This window comes from Phocoena phocoena, chromosome 20 (assembly GCF_963924675.1).
Source record: "Phocoena phocoena chromosome 20, mPhoPho1.1, whole genome shotgun sequence".
NCBI lineage: Eukaryota > Metazoa > Chordata > Mammalia > Artiodactyla > Phocoenidae > Phocoena > Phocoena phocoena.
In genome coordinates this window covers 9,333,463-9,350,257 of record NC_089238.1, presented here as the reverse complement: position 1 = coordinate 9,350,257, position 16,795 = coordinate 9,333,463, and the positions used below count along the sequence as shown (strand labels likewise).

The 16,795-nt window shown below is 45.6% G+C and overlaps 1 protein-coding gene across 1 annotated transcript in view; it reads right to left on the bottom strand.

Annotated features, from left to right (window-relative positions):
- The window catches only part of SYMPK (symplekin scaffold protein), a 32,126-nt gene extending 17,137 nt beyond the window's left edge, over positions 1 to 14,989 (bottom strand). Inside the window, exons 1-11 of the mRNA XM_065898640.1 lie at positions 14,800 to 14,989; positions 14,548 to 14,731; positions 14,337 to 14,402; positions 12,984 to 13,037; positions 12,816 to 12,889; positions 10,998 to 11,124; positions 10,103 to 10,352; positions 8,269 to 8,439; positions 6,810 to 7,049; positions 3,255 to 3,409; positions 980 to 1,130 (exon numbers count right to left, since the gene is read on the bottom strand). Of these exons, the coding sequence (XP_065754712.1) occupies positions 980 to 1,130; positions 3,255 to 3,409; positions 6,810 to 7,049; positions 8,269 to 8,439; positions 10,103 to 10,352; positions 10,998 to 11,124; positions 12,816 to 12,889; positions 12,984 to 13,037; positions 14,337 to 14,402; positions 14,548 to 14,652 (1,393 nt within the window). The 5' untranslated portion in view covers positions 14,653 to 14,731; positions 14,800 to 14,989. The remainder of the gene's footprint in view (positions 1 to 979; positions 1,131 to 3,254; positions 3,410 to 6,809; positions 7,050 to 8,268; positions 8,440 to 10,102; positions 10,353 to 10,997; positions 11,125 to 12,815; positions 12,890 to 12,983; positions 13,038 to 14,336; positions 14,403 to 14,547; positions 14,732 to 14,799) is intronic.
- Between the last annotated feature and the right edge of the window lie 1,806 nt (positions 14,990 to 16,795).

Sequence of the window (16,795 nt, the reverse complement as noted above, 5' to 3'; positions counted from 1 at the left end):
GTCACATAATGAAGACTACTGAGCAATAAAAAATAAACTCTTGGTTCACACAGCAACATGGATGAACCTCAAAAACTTATGCTGATGGGACTTGCCTGGTGGCGCAGTGGTTAAGAGTCCGCCTGCCAATGCAGGGGACACGGGTTCGATCCCTCATCCGGGAAGATCCTACATGCCACGGAGCAACTAAGCCCGTGCGCCACAACTACTGAGCCTGCGCTCTAGAGCCCGCAAGCCACAACTACCGAAGCCTGCGTGCCACAACTACTGAAGCCCGTGCGCCTACAGCCCGTGCTCTGTAACAAGAGAAGCCACCGCAGAGCAACGAAGACCCAACACAGCCATAAATAAATAAATAAATAAATAAATAAATTTATAAACAAAACAAAACCTTATGCTGAGCAAAATAAGCCAGACTATGATTCCATTTATAAGAAGTTCAAAACTAGAAAAAACTAATCTGTGGAGACAGAAGTCAGCACAGTGGTTGTCTCTGGACAGGGGATGCTTTGAGTGTCGACTGGAAAGGAGCAAGAAAGAATTTTCCAGAGTGCTGGTAACAGTCCTTCTCCATCTGGGTGATGGCTACACTGGTGTGTTCACTTTGTGAAAACTCACTAAAGTGTATACTTAAGAGCTGTGTGTTTCACTGTACATAATTTATACCTCAATAGTACTGTTAGAATGGGAAACCACCTGGGGCTCAGAGAGGTTAAGTAACTTGACCAAAGACACACAGCTATTAAGTGGCTGAGGTAGTCTCGTTCAACTCAGACCTCAAACCCAGGTCTGCTGGATTTCAAAGCCCAGGGCCTGAAACTATTGAGTGGTCACTGTATCTATGGGACCTGTAACTATTTACACCTAAGATTGCATGATTTTCCATTTGCAGCACTACAAAGAGGTGCTCTTCCACTAAGGAGAACCCAGTGGCCACAGTGCCAACCCCTGGCCCTGGTCAGCTCCAGGTGACACTCACCTGGCCCCAGTCCTGCGGCCGTCATCTGTGTGGCCATGAGCCGAGCCAGGTGCTTGATCTGGGCTTCAGTGCCTGCTGACTCCACGGGGGTGTAGATGGCTTGGAAGGAGGCGGGCATGGCCTCAGGCAGGTACACCATGCTGATGAGGACCTGCAAGATGCCCAGGAAAAGGAACCTTACCTTACTTATTGACTCAACAAACATTCGTTCCACACCCAGGCCAATGCTGGCAAAATGGCAATGACTAGGACAGACCTGGGCCTGCTCTCATGGAGCGCAGATTCTTGCACAAGTCAGAGAGAAAACGAGTACTGATGCAGTGTGGTGCACGAGAGAAGAAGTAAAGGGTGCCACAGGACACAGTAAAGGGTGCCAGGGATGGCTTTGGCTCCCCGGTGCAGTGGCACACAGGCTGAGAACTGAGAGAAGGGCCAGAATCAGAGTGACACAGAGTGAAGTCTTGCAAGCGAGGGGTTGGGGGGTAATATATTCCAAGTATAGGAAGGCTAAGAGGCAGCAGAGCTGGTACCCTGCCCAGTGAGCGGAAGGAGGTTCAGTGACACAGTATAATATGAACCAGAAATTGACTTAAAAAAAAAAAAATCAGTATCCTAATAGAGCACATCCATGTCTGTCAGGAATTGGTAACAAAAGATAATCTCAAACTCCCTACAGGCTTGGAAGTTTAAATGCATGCTCTTAAATAATAATAGAACAGAAAGATAATGAAATAACTACAAATAAAAATGTGTAAGATACAGCTACAACAGTACTTAGATGGAAAATGAGATCCTTAAATGCTTACACTGGAAAAGAAAACTGAAAATTAATAAGCCAAGCATTTTACCTTGGGGAAAAACATTCACAGAAATTAACATGAAAGAAATAAAGACAGCAGAAATAAAACAGAAAAGGTTACAAAAGATTATCAACAAAACTTAACAGCCAGTCCTTTGAAATGACTGAAACCAACCAAATCTACAGCAAGAATAAACAAAAAAAGAGGAAGGACACAGTATTAGGGACAAAAAAGTGGCACATTACTACAGAGACAGCAGGTATTATAAAAATAAAAGAATCTTATGAACTTCATGCTGATAATTTGAAAAAGACAATTTCCCGGAGTGTGACAGGGATAGATAAGGTACAACAAGTTAATGGAAGCCAAATCAGACAGGGTCTAAGGCAAGTTGAATTTAAGTTTTATCTGGAAGGAAACAAAGCTTTGGCAGGGATCTGAGCAGGGGAGCATCATGACTTGTACTTTACAAAGATGCCTCTGCCTGCCACAGGGAGAGTGGAAGGCAGAGCCAGGGAACAAGCAGGTAGTTCTCTGTGTGAAAAGGGTGGGCCTGGAGAGGGCATGGGCCATGGGGAATGGAGAAGAGCGGAAAGACTCGGGCTGAGGGGGAGGCAAAGAGTTTAACTCCCAAGTTTCTGGCGTGGGGACGAGAGGCATGTGTGCCAAGAACACAGGAGGGGCCATGGGCCTGTAGAAGAGTCGGGGGAGAAATTTCACTAGTTTTGAAATGTTAAGTCTGAGGTGCCTGTGAAACACCCAAGGAGAGAAAGATGCAGGAGGTGGTCGCATATCCAGGCCCAGAGCTCACCAAAGAGATCTGAGCTGGAGAGAAAACTCCTCGCCACCCCAATCACCCAACAACTAAGCCCCTTGGAGGCTCTAGGCAGAGAGAAGGGAAAGCTGATGGTGACTGCTGTTGAGCATGGGAAGAGGTATTTATTCTCCATGAGCACCCAACAGAAAGGTCTCGGTGCTGCTACAGCCGGAGGACTGATGTGAGACACCCCACCACTCCAGCTCCCCTCATCAACTCAAACCAGTGGTTCTTTCACTTTGAAGCAGGTCATCTTTGAAAATCCAAAGAAAACACTGGTCATCCCACCCCACCGATGCCAATCCTACACCACTTGGCAAACAAGTCATGGGGCTCACTCTCCAGTTAACAGACCCTCCCTGCAAAGGAGAGGAGAGAGAGTGTGAGTGCGTGGGTCTAGATGGAGACTCAGAAAACCCAAAGGGGGATGGGGGGGCAGTGACAAGTAACCTCCTGAAGGAGTAAAGATCATGCAAGAGGAGGTCCATCCAAAGTGAGGAAGGCCCACAGGACCACACCCTCCCAACACTGAAAACAGAAAAGTGTTTCAGGTCTGACGTCATCTGGAAAGGGTGGGCAGTGTGGAGCGGAGGGGCAGAGAAAAGACTAGAGACCCTTCCTCCCTGCCTGGTGGGAGACGGCCCCCACCCATCCTCACCAGATTGGCCACATTGTCAGGTGTCAGCAGAGGCTGTAGGAACTCGGCTGTGATATCTGTGTCTGACTGGCCTGAGATCTGGGCTGAGGCCTTCGAGGTCGCTGAGGGGCCTGGCTCCAAGTCCTTGTCCTCGTCGTCTTCCCCCAGGTTGGGCTCTGGGATAGAGAAGGAGACAAGATGATGGCTCTAGAGAGGGCAGGAGCCCTCCCCTCCTCCCAGGCACCCCCACTGGTCCCTGCCCCCAGGCAGCCTCAGCAAATAGAAGCAGTGCAGCAGATGAAGACCTCTGTGCCATATGACCCTGGGGAACTATCTGCCTCTCTCTAGGCCTCAGTTCTCTTCATCTGGGAAATGGGAATAAGCCATACCAGCCTGGCTGATCACACTAAGCTCCAAAAGACAAAAAGGTTAAGTAATAAGTTCACAGAGCTTTACTGTTTGAAAACACCTAAGTTTGAAACAGTGCTCAACCTCACCAGGAATCAGGAAAATGTAAAAACATCCTAATAAGACAGCGAATTTGCCTATATGATTGACAAAAAATAAAAAGGTTAGTAGTGACAGTTGTTAATAGGGATGTGAACTGTGGAAATGTAAACTGGTATCGCCTTTTGGAAGGGCAGTTTGATAGTAGGTCAATATTTTAAATGTGCACACCTCTTCAACACATCAATTCCACTTTTAAATATCTACCCTAAAAACTTACAGATATAGCTAAGGTAAGATGTACAGAGAATTCACTGCAACACTGACTGTACAGAGATATGGCACACAGCTTCTATCAATAACAGGCTGGGTGACTACAAGCACAGCGGTTCTAGCTCAAGGGACTTTGTGTGCAAAGACGTTCCTTGAAGCTGTATTTATGAGTGGAAAAGCTGGAATGTTCAATAGAGTAATGATTTAAGTAGATTAAGGCAAAAATATGATGATATGTTATGCAGTCTCTTCAAGTTTGTGACACATGTAACAAAGAGTTGATACCCTGCATTAACTAAGGGCACATACAATTCAGTTACAAAAAGCTGACCAACACAATAGAACGGGCACTTCACAGAAATACAAGTAGCTAATAAATGTAAAACAACATGCAGCCTGACTCCAACATATGCAAAAAAGCAAGCTGAGACCTAGGATACCATTTATACCCAGAGAGTTAACAAATGTCCAGGGCTGGTAAGAACGGGTTAACTGGCACTCGCACACTGCTGGGGTTGTATACGCTGGTGCGATTTTTTGGAAAACTGCTATCAAGAATTTAGGGACCTCCCTGGCAGGCCAGTGGTTAGGACTCTGAGCTTCCACTGCAGGGGAAGTGGGTTCGATCCCTGGTCGGGCAACTGGGATCCCGCATGCCTCACAGTGTGGCCCAAAAAAAAAGAATTTAAATGCACCCAGCAGTAATGGACACGTCCACGGCTCAGATCTTGGTTTCTGAAACTATTCCCTACTTAAAAGAAACCAGAAAAAAAAAAAAAAAAAAAAAAAGAAAGAAAGAAAAGGAAAGAAACTAGGGCTCCTTAGAGAAATGGCTGATTGAAGGCTGGGGTAAGGGAAGTACATGATGAGTCTAGAACACCTTGTTATGCCAGAAAGTAAGAAATGCTCAAAAGAACTTACAGGACACATTAAAGGGACATAGGAGCCAGCTCAAAGGCTCCTGCTACTAAATATAAGGCAATTTGAGTAACAAAATGAATAACAACAATAATGGATTATAACCCAGAGAATAAATAAGAATCCAGAGGTCCACACTAATAATAAAGTAGGGAGAAGAAAAGAAAGCTCTTCCTTATAGCAAAATGCCAAGTAATAAATGTAGAAAGAAACCTTTTTATAACCATTACAGTAATAATAGAGGCAGGCAACCATCATTAATGGATGCCAAAACCACACAAAGTTTGAAGCAGAACTAGTATTTTACATAGTTTTAAGTATCTCTTCTCAGCTTATTATTTACAAAGGGAAAAAGGGTACTTTACACTAGAGAAACCCGGCGGTCATCACTTCGACCAAGAGATCAAATTCCCATCGCCAATGATGAGACAAACTGACATCATGTGCCTCCTCACAACACACAGAGGAGGTTGGGGCATCACTTCTGCAGTGCTCGTGCCAAAAGTGCAGAACCTGAATCCTATCAGGAGGCAAGAGCAGACAAACCCGAGAGGAGGGACATTCTACCAAACAGCTGCCCTGGACTCTTCACAACGTCAAGGTCATGAAACAGAAGAAGAAGGCTGAGGAAATGATTTGGGAGACTCAAGGCATGTGACAACTAAATGGAATGTGTGATCCCCACCTTGTGAAGGGTACACAGGAGTGTTTGGTATTATTCTTGTAACTTATCTGCAAGTTCGAAATTATTTCAAAATGAAAGGTTTAAAGTAATAGAAAAATAAAATTGGTTGGCAAAAAATAAATGTATAAGCTCTCTGCCCCATCAATCCCACTACTGGGAACTTGTCTCATGACTTGACACGCATGCAAGACTGTGCACTACAGCAATCTTCATACTTTATAAAAATGGACACAAATGAAATGTCCACCAACTGGGGGACTGGTTAAAGTGGTCCATGTACCCTATAGACTATTATGCCACCATTACAAGGATGCAGCAGATCTCCACGTGCACATATAGAAACAACTCCAAGATAATTCCTAAACGTATAAGGTACAGAACCCTCTGCTTTGTGTGCTTAATTAGGGGGAGAAAAATAGATCCCTACCTCACTCCTTATATCAAAATAATTTATTTTTCAAAATGAAAAAAAAAAAAAAAAAACGAAAACAAAACTTGATTTTTTTTTTTTTTTGGCTGCATCATGGGATCCCAATTCCCTGACCAGGGATCGAACCTACACCCCTTGCAGTGGAAGCATGGAGTCTCAACCATTGGACTGCCAGGGAAATCCAAAATTCGATTCTTTCATAAATGTTCTAGAAACAAACGAGCACTTAAAAAAAATTTTTTTTTTACAGTAAGGAAGGTTGCCATGGTCAACACCATTGATAAATAATACAACCATTAAAAAATTACTTCAGGGACTTCCCTGGTGGTCCAGTGGTTAAGACTCCGCAATTCCACTGCAGGGCGTTTGGGTTCGATCCCTGGTTTCGGAACGAAGATCCTACATGCCACATGGCACAGCCAAAAAAAAAAAAAAAAAAAAAATTACTTCAAAAAGAGACTTGATTTATAAATGAAACACAGGAAAGGAGAACTCTACACATATAACACATATAAGGCATTTCTGAAAGAAAATCTAAGTGTTAATACTTGTGGAGTGGTTACTTTTGGGGTGAGGGATGAAAGAGAGACTATTTTCATTTTATTCCTTCCTGTATAACTTAAGTAACTCATAATTACTTGTAAGTGTATTACATTCTTCAGTAATTTTACTTTGATATCACTTATCATATGTCACCATATTTATACAACATAATTTATAATGTAAATTTAGCTTACAGTTTCCTGTAAATAATTAGATATTTTGAACGTGGTCAGTCCCCGCCACCACCTCCTGCCAGGACTGATTCAGCTCCTCAGCTCACCAAGCTTCATCTTCTTGAGGGTGGAATCTGAGTCGTCTCGGGGCCGCTTGCGGGCATCCTTGCCGCTGGGCATGTTGCGGGCGATCTCAGCCTGAGGTGTGCCCAGGTCTACCAGCAGGGTGGTGATCTGAGCCTGGAACTCCAAGGAGGCTGGGTGCTTCAGCACACTCAACAGGTGCAACTTGAGGTTCTTACGCACGCTGCTCACCTGAGATTTGGCCAGCGTTGGGGGCAGGTTGGCTGTGAGGAAAGTAGCAAGAACTTCGCGCTGTGGACAGAGCTCATGGGGTCCTACCACCCTCACTTCCCAAGCCCCATCTTGGGCAGTGGTGGCGGACATCTCCTAGAAAAGTTCTTTCGCTCTCAGATCTAATGTATGGCCTTCCCCCTGTACAAGCTGATACGCAAAACCCTTGAGAGGTCTCCTTCAGTATTAGTCAACCTTAAAACAATGAGAAAACTCACCTTCCCTTTCGTTAAACATAGTCACATCTCCCTCCATCTCTGGTCTGGAAATTCCAGCATGCTTGCCCTGGGGAAGGCTATAATCACCTCCAGAATGTCCCAACTGAACTGCCACAACAGTTCATCATTGGTCCCTGACACCAGAATGACTTTCTAATGTCTAAGAATCACCTTGACAAGTAAGCCTCCCCTGTTCCAGAGTGAAAGAGGATGCCTGCAGTCTTTCCTGCCCAGCATCCCTTCCCACTTCCTCAGCCAGCAACACTCCCATTTTCCTTTGAGGGAACCACCTCGGCTCCATTCTCAGTCCAAGTGGGCAAGAGACTCAGGGCCAGTAAGAACACTGCAATCTCTTGGCCATTGTGACTGGCTCAGAGATAGGCTCACAATATCTTCTTGGCCAATCAGAAACAATGAGCCCTTGGACCTTTGCTGGAATGACTGGGAAGAGACATTCTCTTTCCCGTGGGGTTGCCAAGGAGATGGAATGGAAGCCTGTAACAACTGGGGGCCATCTTTGCTACCCCAAGGAAAGACACACACAAGAGCCAGGAGATGCAGAGGTATTCATGATCTGCACACACTCATGCCTCAACTCCAGACTTTTCCGTTTTCACACATGCACAAAAGTAGAGAAAACAGTACAATGAATCACCATGTACCCATCAATATTTTGCTGATCTTGGCACATCGATCCTCCCTGCTTTTTGGGGGAGAGAAGGGAAGAGCTGGAGTATTTTAAAATACTTCACAGACACCAACCAGGTCATTTCACCCACACATCCCTCAATATTAAAATCAGCTTTGAACCAAGTTTCTGTCACATGCAACCACCGAAATATACATGTCTAACCTAGAGAATCCTTCCCTGTGTCCACAAGCTACTAGATTGATGATGAATCCCTTATGGGCCCACTACCTAGCTCACATTTCCTCAGAAAAGAGGAGACTGGTCTGTGGACAGGCGAAGGGGAGAAGGAGGGGACCAACTTACCGTGCAGGGTTTCATAGGCTTGAATCACCTCAGACATGAACATGGGCCTCTGGCGGGCAATATTAGCGAGGGAGCCCAGGGCTGTGGTCAGGTTGATGGAGGAGATAGCGGGGTGCACCATGAACTTGAGCAACTGCTCTAAGGCTGCCTTGCCTTCTTCCCACAGCACATCTAATGAGGGAGAGAAGAGAACCAGTTAGTAGGGCCCTTTCCCCCTGGCCTCCAGAGAGAGCAGCCTTTGGGACCAAAAGGAGAAAGATCCTCATACATGGATGGCTATGAATGGCTGAAAAAACACAGAAAATTTAATGGCTGATGCGTCTGACTATAAGACTATTAATGAGTATAAAAATCTAGAGCTGATGCTCAAAGCATGGGCTTGCCAATAGTGAAAAAGTAGAAATAATTTAAAATATCCAACTATAAGGAAACTGTCTGAACTACATTGAGGTAAAACTTTGAATATGTATATGTCTGTACACACACAGACAAAGAACTGAAAGTTCTGCTCCTTGATCCAGTCACCAAAAGTTAACTCTTAACAACTGTGAAAGATATCTTGACATTTCTTACACAAACATACTGTATGCCACATTATCTGAAATCGTGAATAAAAAATAGAATGCGATGTAACCATACTGTGGAATATTTTGTAGCATCTGAACATGATATTGTTAGGAAAAGATGTAACAAGATAATTTAGTTTAAAAGGTTGTCAAGGGACTTCCCTGGTGGCACAGTGGTTAAGAATCCACCTGCCAATGCAGAGGACACGGGTTCGAGCCCTGGTCTGGGAAGACCCCACATGTCATGGAGCAACTAAGCCCATGTGCCACAACTACTGAGCCTGTGCTCTAGAGCCCGCGTGCCACAACTACTGAAGCCTGTGCACCTAGAGCCCGTGCTCTGCAACAAGGGAAGATGCCGCAACGAGAAGCCCGCGCACCGCAACGAAGAGTAGCCCCAACTCGACGCAACTAGAGAAAGCCCACATGCAGCAATGAAGACCCAACTCAGCCAAAAATAACAAATTAATTAATTAATTAAAAAAAAAAAAGGTTGTCAAACAACATATAAGAAGAGCTAATTTTTGTGGAATGCTTACTATGCCAGCCACGTTAACTCACCAAATGCTCATACCTACATCCTAAAGTAGATGCCATAATAATGACCCCCAATTTACCAATGAAGAAACAGGATCAGAGAGAATAGGTCAGTTGCTCAATGGTAGAGCAGAGATTCAAACACAAGCCACTACACTCTAATGCCTCTCAGCTGAAAGTATAAAGCATGGCCCTGTTTTCTGTAGAAACAGGGCCAACAGACACAGAAACTATGAATATATACATATAAATATCTCTGCATAGAAAAAGTCTGAAAGAAAACAATACTCTTAGCAGTATTCACCTCTGGTAAGCAGGACTGGGGGAGGGGTGTTTTCCCTCTACACCTCTCTGTATTTATTGCTTGACATTTCAGTAATGTGAATCTACTACTTCTATAATTTGCAATTAGAAAAACTGTAAAACTAGCTAGTATTTACTACTAAGTGCTCACGTCTTCATGGAACCTCCCAACAAACCTGTGAAAGGGGTACTACTATCCCCTCCATTTTACAAAAAGAAGATAAAGTTCAGAGAGGAGTAACTTGCCCAAGCTCACATGAGTAAGTGGTATCACGGAGATTTGAACCTAGCATCAGGGCTCTTAAGCACTGTTTTAAACTGACTCCAGAAATGAAAAACCAAGAAAAAAGGGAGTGAGGGGGAGGAGGAGGAGGAAGGGAGCCAGTGCAGTGACTGACAAATGGCACCAGCTGATAGGTGGCACTCACTGTATTGGATATAGGGATGGTCACGAGGGATGCGGTCCAGGCTGATGTCGTGCTCCTGGCGTCGGGGCACCTCCGAGTCGGCCATGCGGGGCGACAGGGTGACAATGAGGCCCTCCACAAACTTGATGGCGTGGGTACGGATGCCGTCATTGTCAGAGTCCAACAGCAGGATGATGTCCCCAGCCATGGCAGACACCATATCCCAGCAGGCTTCCTGGAGCTCGCTGATCACCCGTGACTTCACCATCCACTGCGAGTGGGCCAGGGAGGGACGGACGGACGGACGGACGGACAGACAGATGGGGAAAAGATATCAACCACCAACTCCACCAACTCCCAGAGATCCATAAATGATGATGAATACATTCACTGGGGAAATGTTCACTGAGTTACAACTCTGTCTCTGGCCCCATGCTAGGTGATGCTGGGGACAGGACCCAGTGGTGACCAAGCCAGGTCTGGTCCTGCCCTCACGAGGTTCACAGATAGTGACAACCCAGAGTGATGAAGACTCAGATCTTAAGGAAGCCAGAGGAACAACAGTGCCAACCTCACAAGGTGGTGGCAGAGATTAAATGGGTTCATCCCTTTCATTAATGTTAATGTACATCACATTAACAGTGTGGACCTGGCTGGCCCATCCTGGTCACAAAGGAGGTACTCAGGGAATGTTTGTTGAATGCACAAATGAATGGACAGATGGATGGAAGGATGGGTTAATGGCAACTCCCTGACCATTAGACATTAGAACCCCTTTGTTGTCTTTTCCTAAAGATCAACAGCACGTCTTGCTCATAACGAATCTGATCTGATGCTGGTTTTGAACTCTAAAAGATGAGTCTGTAAATGAGACCTGTCAGGCTGGGACAGCCCCAGGTGGGGAGGGAGCTCTTACCTGCAGGGCCACCTTGTAGAGCTGGGTCATGGTGAGGATGGCCTTCTTCACCACATTCACATTCTCATCTCTCAAGAGCATGTTGAGATTCGCGATCAGTTTCAGCAGTAACTCAATGTCTCGCTTGCTAGGGGATGGAGGAAAAAGGGCAAGATCAAGGTGGTCTTTGGGCAGGTGATGGGAGCCTGGGGTCCACAAGGAAAGGGAAATCAGGGTCAGTGTGTCAGGAGATTGGAATGGAGGTGGACACCTGTCTTGTTTGCCAGCACAGCTGGAAGCTGAAAACAATGCCTGGCACCTTCAGACAGAGCTGACCCCAAACGCTGTCTAGGTTGGTCCTGTAACCCCCACTGTTCTGTATTATTAGGGTCCTGCTGTTCACATAAGGTGCAGCAGAGCCAGACAACTGTAAGTCTGGATACGCAACTGTGTCCTTTAGAACAGCTCCTACCTCAAGCCTTGCTGTGAAAACGGCAACAACACATGTAAAGCTCTTAGAAAAGCATAGGAAGCATTCAATAGATATTAGCCATTATTACTTTAGAGCAGTCTGCTTTACGTAATCACTGGTTTTGTTTACTAATTTGTTTACCTAAGTCTGAGGGCTCTGAAAGTGGGGGACCCTTTCTAGTCTGGGTACTAGCAGAGTCTCATTTTTTGTTGAAGGAAAAAATGAAAGGCCTTCAATAAATATTTATTCAGTGAATGAATAAATTCAAGGCTACACCTAGAGCTCAGAATGTGTATTTTCATAACACGTCACAATCTGAATTTAATTATTAAGCTAATCAGTCAAAAATATGAAACTCAGCCATCAACTACATGAAAGCAGGAACGATACCTGTTTTTATTCACTGTTATAGTCCTACAGTTATAGTCCTACAGTCCTACTCTGACACAAATGCCTGGCACATAGCAGTTATGCGATACATATCTGTTGAACAAAAAGTTTTTTGGCAAACTCAGAAAACTTACCACAAATTGTCCCAGTAATAATCTATAAAAATTTTGAATTACTATGTTGTATACCTGAAATTAATATAATATTGTAAATCAACTATACCTTAAAAAAAAAAAAAAGACAAAACTAGTGGTTACCAATGGGGAGAGGGAAGGGAGGAGGGGCAAGATAGGGGTAGGGGGATTAAGAGGTACAAACTACTATGCATAAAATAAATAAACTACAAGGATATATTGTACACCACAGGGAATATAGCCAATATTTTACAATAACTTTAAGTAGAACATAATGTATAAAAAATCTGAATCACTATGTTGTATACCTGAAACTAATATTATAAATCAAGTACACCTCAACTGAAAAAAAAAAATTCTCCCAGTAAAAGGTGGAGACTGAGAATTTGGGCAATGGTGTTAGGGACACGGGTTAAAATCCCAGCATGGCCACATACTGGCTGTGTGACCTTAGGAAACTCATTTCACCTGAGTCACAGTTCTGTCTTCAGTTAAATGTGCCAAACAAATAATCCAGTGTTATTCTGAGGATCGAATAACAAAGTAGGTAAAGTATTTAGTACATCAAGGGAAGTAGCTGAAAAACTGTCAGATGCTGTTTACAATTTGAAGGTATAGCCGATAGTCCTTACTGATGATGCAGATGTGAAGTGTGGGAGAAGTAGAGGAACTGTGGATGAGTTCAAGATTTCGACCTTATTAAATATTTGCTGGGGAATCACCGTGCATGGGAGGGAGAATGGGTCTGAGAAGCAGAGGGCAAGACTCTCAGGGCAGGGCCAGGCACCAAAGAGGCTGACTCCAGCAGGGGTGCTCCCAGGGGCTCCCCACACCACCCCATACCATGCCTCCTCGATGAAGCCGATGACAAACTTGCGCACTTCAATGGACTTGTCTGCTTGGAAAGCGATGATCTCCTGCCAAGGTCAGGAAGAAGGTAGGTCAGAGTTGGCCCAGGATCCATTCCCTTATCCCTACACCCAAACCCTTTCTCTCCTGTCGGTCACTCACATCCAGGAAGTTGTCCAGTAGTGTGGGATCTTTGTTGATGATCAGCTCCTGGACCTGGAAGGAGATTGGGGATGGGAAGGAGGAACACACATATAAAACCAGGGTCCAATCAGTGCAGACAGGAACATGTAGGAGAAAACAGCATGGGGGTAGGCAGCAGATAAGCTCAGTTCAGATCCTGGCTCTGCCACTCCTACCATGGCCTGGGCAAATGGCTTCCCCTGAGTCTCAGTTTGCTCTTCTGTAAAATGGGAATCGTAAACAACAACTTATAGGGCTGTTGTGAGGCTTCAACAAGAAGATGCTACAGGGCGCAGGTCCTGGTGGATAGTGAGTACGTGTTACAGATGGAGGCTAAAGAAAAGAGGGAAGTGCTGCAGGACTCCTACCTTCCTGAGGCTCACCCAGCAATTCTCTCCACTCTCCTTCTGTTTCTACTTCCCACTCAACTGTCACAATTCATCAGGCATTTTATGACAATGAGAACACATTTTCTGAGGCCCCTGTACCTGCCAGGCTCTTTGGAATAAGCCCTTCCCAAAAACATTCTCACAGAAGCTCACTGCCTATGACCCAAGGCACTGTTGAACAGCCCTGACAACCACTCCACGAGGGAGGCCCCGTCAGGACCCCACTCTACTGCTGAGGTGGAATCGACTATCCAAGGCCACATGCTGAACAAGTAGAACTGGGGTCCTCACCCAGGCAACCTGACCTCCCAACCTCTGAACTCCACCTGCCTCCCCAATTCCCCATGCCCTCTTTTGCTTCTGTACAAGCTATTATGCCCTCTGGTCAAGACACTCTCCCTCTCTCACTTAGCCTGGTTCTCTCCGTATCATCCAGGTCTCAGCTCAGACATCCCTCTTCTGAAAAGCTCTCCCTGACTCCCCACCGCTAGGCTGGGTCAGAAGCTCCCTCTGGGTTCCACACCCCTCTGGGCTCCTCCATCCCATCCCTGCCCACTCTGGGTCCTCACTGTCTGGTCACCTGCATGTCTTCCCCACTGGAAAGGACCCTGGCAGAGAGCAAATACGAGGATCAAGAGCATAGAATTTGGAGTCTGAATCCAGCATTCAAGTCCTAGTTCAGCCAGCTGCTATGAGTGACCTTGGGCTAGTTTAAGCTCTGAGACTCTGCTTCTTTCTCTGTAAAACAGGGAAGAGCCCTGCCTCATAGAGTTTTTGTGAGAATTAAATGACAGCGTGGCCGAATAGCACTGAGCACCATGGCAGGCATATCCCAAGTGCTTAACTGTGGACACTAGTGTTATTACCAGTGTCTTCTTTTCCAGAGGTTCCCATCCTGGCTCCCCTTGTCCTGCTTAGCCCAGCATCGCCCCCTTCTCCTCACCTGTTTGAGCACTGTGATCTTTGAATCATTGGTGATCAGTGCTGCCTGGTTGAGGAGATCCACCACCTGGAAGGAAGGTGAAAGGCATGTGACAGTACTCACCTTGCCAGCCCAGCCCTGACGGCGCTCCCTGGGTTCTGCCACCTAGAGGTGGATGGCCCAAAGACAGGGCCTGAGCCTCCGCACTCCAAACCCCTCTCTCCATACTCACTCTCTCTGATGTGGTCATGCCATCAATGCCCGGCCCCTCCTCTTGTGTGAAAAACTGTGATGCCACGCTCCGGCGAGTGACGCTGTCCCCACTGCTGCCTGCCATGGTTGCTGCCTGCTACTCCCTGGAGAAGATAGATCAAGCTCTGCACCTTACCTCACTAGCTGCAAAGGGTTCAACCCTCCTTTCTAGCCTGTTGGATCTTTATTGGGTCTTTTGAAGCCCCTCCCCCTTCCAGAGTCTGGATCAGACTGTACGTGTCCATGAGGCTGCAACCTGGGGGAGACTGATGTCTCCCAGCTCAGAGGCAGTACCTCATGGAGTACCGAGCCTCACCTCCGGTACTTTACACATAACGGGCTGACCACAAACACCTGCTGAATGACTGAACAAATGAACACAGAGCAGCCACGCACTGGTCTCAGTGCCTCCTGTCTCTCCATCAGGGCTGTACTCTGGACTGGACACCAGAGCAAGCTTTCTAAAACATAGCTCTGAGGAGCGCCAGTCGGAGTCCTGTACGTCATAAGTACTCAGTACATCAGAGAAGGCCTAATTAAATTATATTTCTGCCATTTTCTGGATTACTATGGAGTTGTGCTTTAAAAGGCCGGGGGTGGGGGACTATTGGGCATCTGTCCCAAAGTCACACTGGCAAAATTAACAAATAAGAACGGTATCAAATACAGCACTATTCCTAATAGCAAAAGACTATTATCGGGCTTCCTTGATGGTGCAGTGGTTAAGAATCCACCTGCCAATGCAGGGGATATGGGTTCGAGCCCTGGTCCCAGAAGATCCCACATGCCATGCAGCAACTACTGAGCCTGCGCTCTAGAGCCCACGAGCCACAACTACTGAAGCCTGCGCACCTAGAGCCTGTGCTCCACGACAAGAGAAGCCACCGCAATGAGAAGCCCACGCACCGCAACAAAGAGTACCCCCGGCTTGCCACAACTAGAGAAAGCCCGCATGCAGCAACGAGACCCAATGCAGCCAAAAATAAATAAATAAATGTATTAAAAAAAAAAAACTATTATCAACACAAATGTTCTCAAATAGGGAGACTGGCCGAAAAACTATGATACATCCACATAATAAAACACTATGTAACTATAAAAAGGAATGAGGGAAGGAAAAAAAAAAAGGAATGAGGAAAATCTCTATATACACTGATAAACAGTGGGCTCTAGCACATTTTAAGTAAAAGCAAGTAAAGTGAAGACAATGTTTACTGTATGCTCCCTTTTTACAAAACAAAGGAAAACATGTGTATATGCTAAAAAAAGAAAAACTGAAAGGAAAAACCAAAAAGTAGAAAAGGGAGAATATAGTTAAAAAAAAAAAAAAAGATGGATCTCAATGTATTATCATGATGAAAAGATGACAGTCACAGCCTGTTGCATCACACAAGAATGTATACAATTAAACTGACTTTTGTCAAGTTTGTGTATGTATACACAGAATGACCGAGGCAAGAAACCACTGGGTCTCAGCTGCCTCTTCTGTAAAACAGGGATGGTAACAGCGTTTCCCTCTCAGAACTACTTTGAGGAGTAGATTAGTTTCAGAAGGCTACTGCATAGACTGTTAACAATAATTTGAGGGTGAAAAAGGTGCATCTTTTAAAAGAGACATACTGCACACAGCAGTTTATTCAACAGGTATCTGCTGAATGAATGACTATCCAACAACCTCCTTCCTAGTCTCCCTGCTGCCTGTCATCCCCACATCTTGCTTAGAGTCAGAGCCAACTCCTCACCAAGACCTAGAAGACCTTATGTGATCTGGCCCCTTCTACTTCTGCCCTCATTTCCCTCTCAGCTCTCCCTGCTCCAGCAACACTGGCCTCCTTGTCATCATGCCAATCATACCCCTTCCTCCAAGCCTTCTCCTCCAAGGGCTTCTCTTCTTTCTGCCTGGGATATCCCTCCCCTCACAGCCTGGCACAACTCCCTCCCCCCTTATTTCCTTCAGGTCTCAACTCCAATATCCCAGCAGTGAGGTCTTCTCGGACTATCGCATTTCAAATTTCCATTTCCTCTCCGTCCCCATCTGTGTTGCTTTATTTTTCTCCATGGCATTTATTATCAACACACTACATATTTATAAGCTCCACGAGGGCAGAGATGTGTGTGTGTGTTGTATGTGTGTGTGTGTGTGTGTGTGTGTGTGTTCACTTTCTCTATCCCCAGCACGGAACAGAGCTTGGCACCTAGTAAGTATTCAATAAAAATCTGCAGAGTAG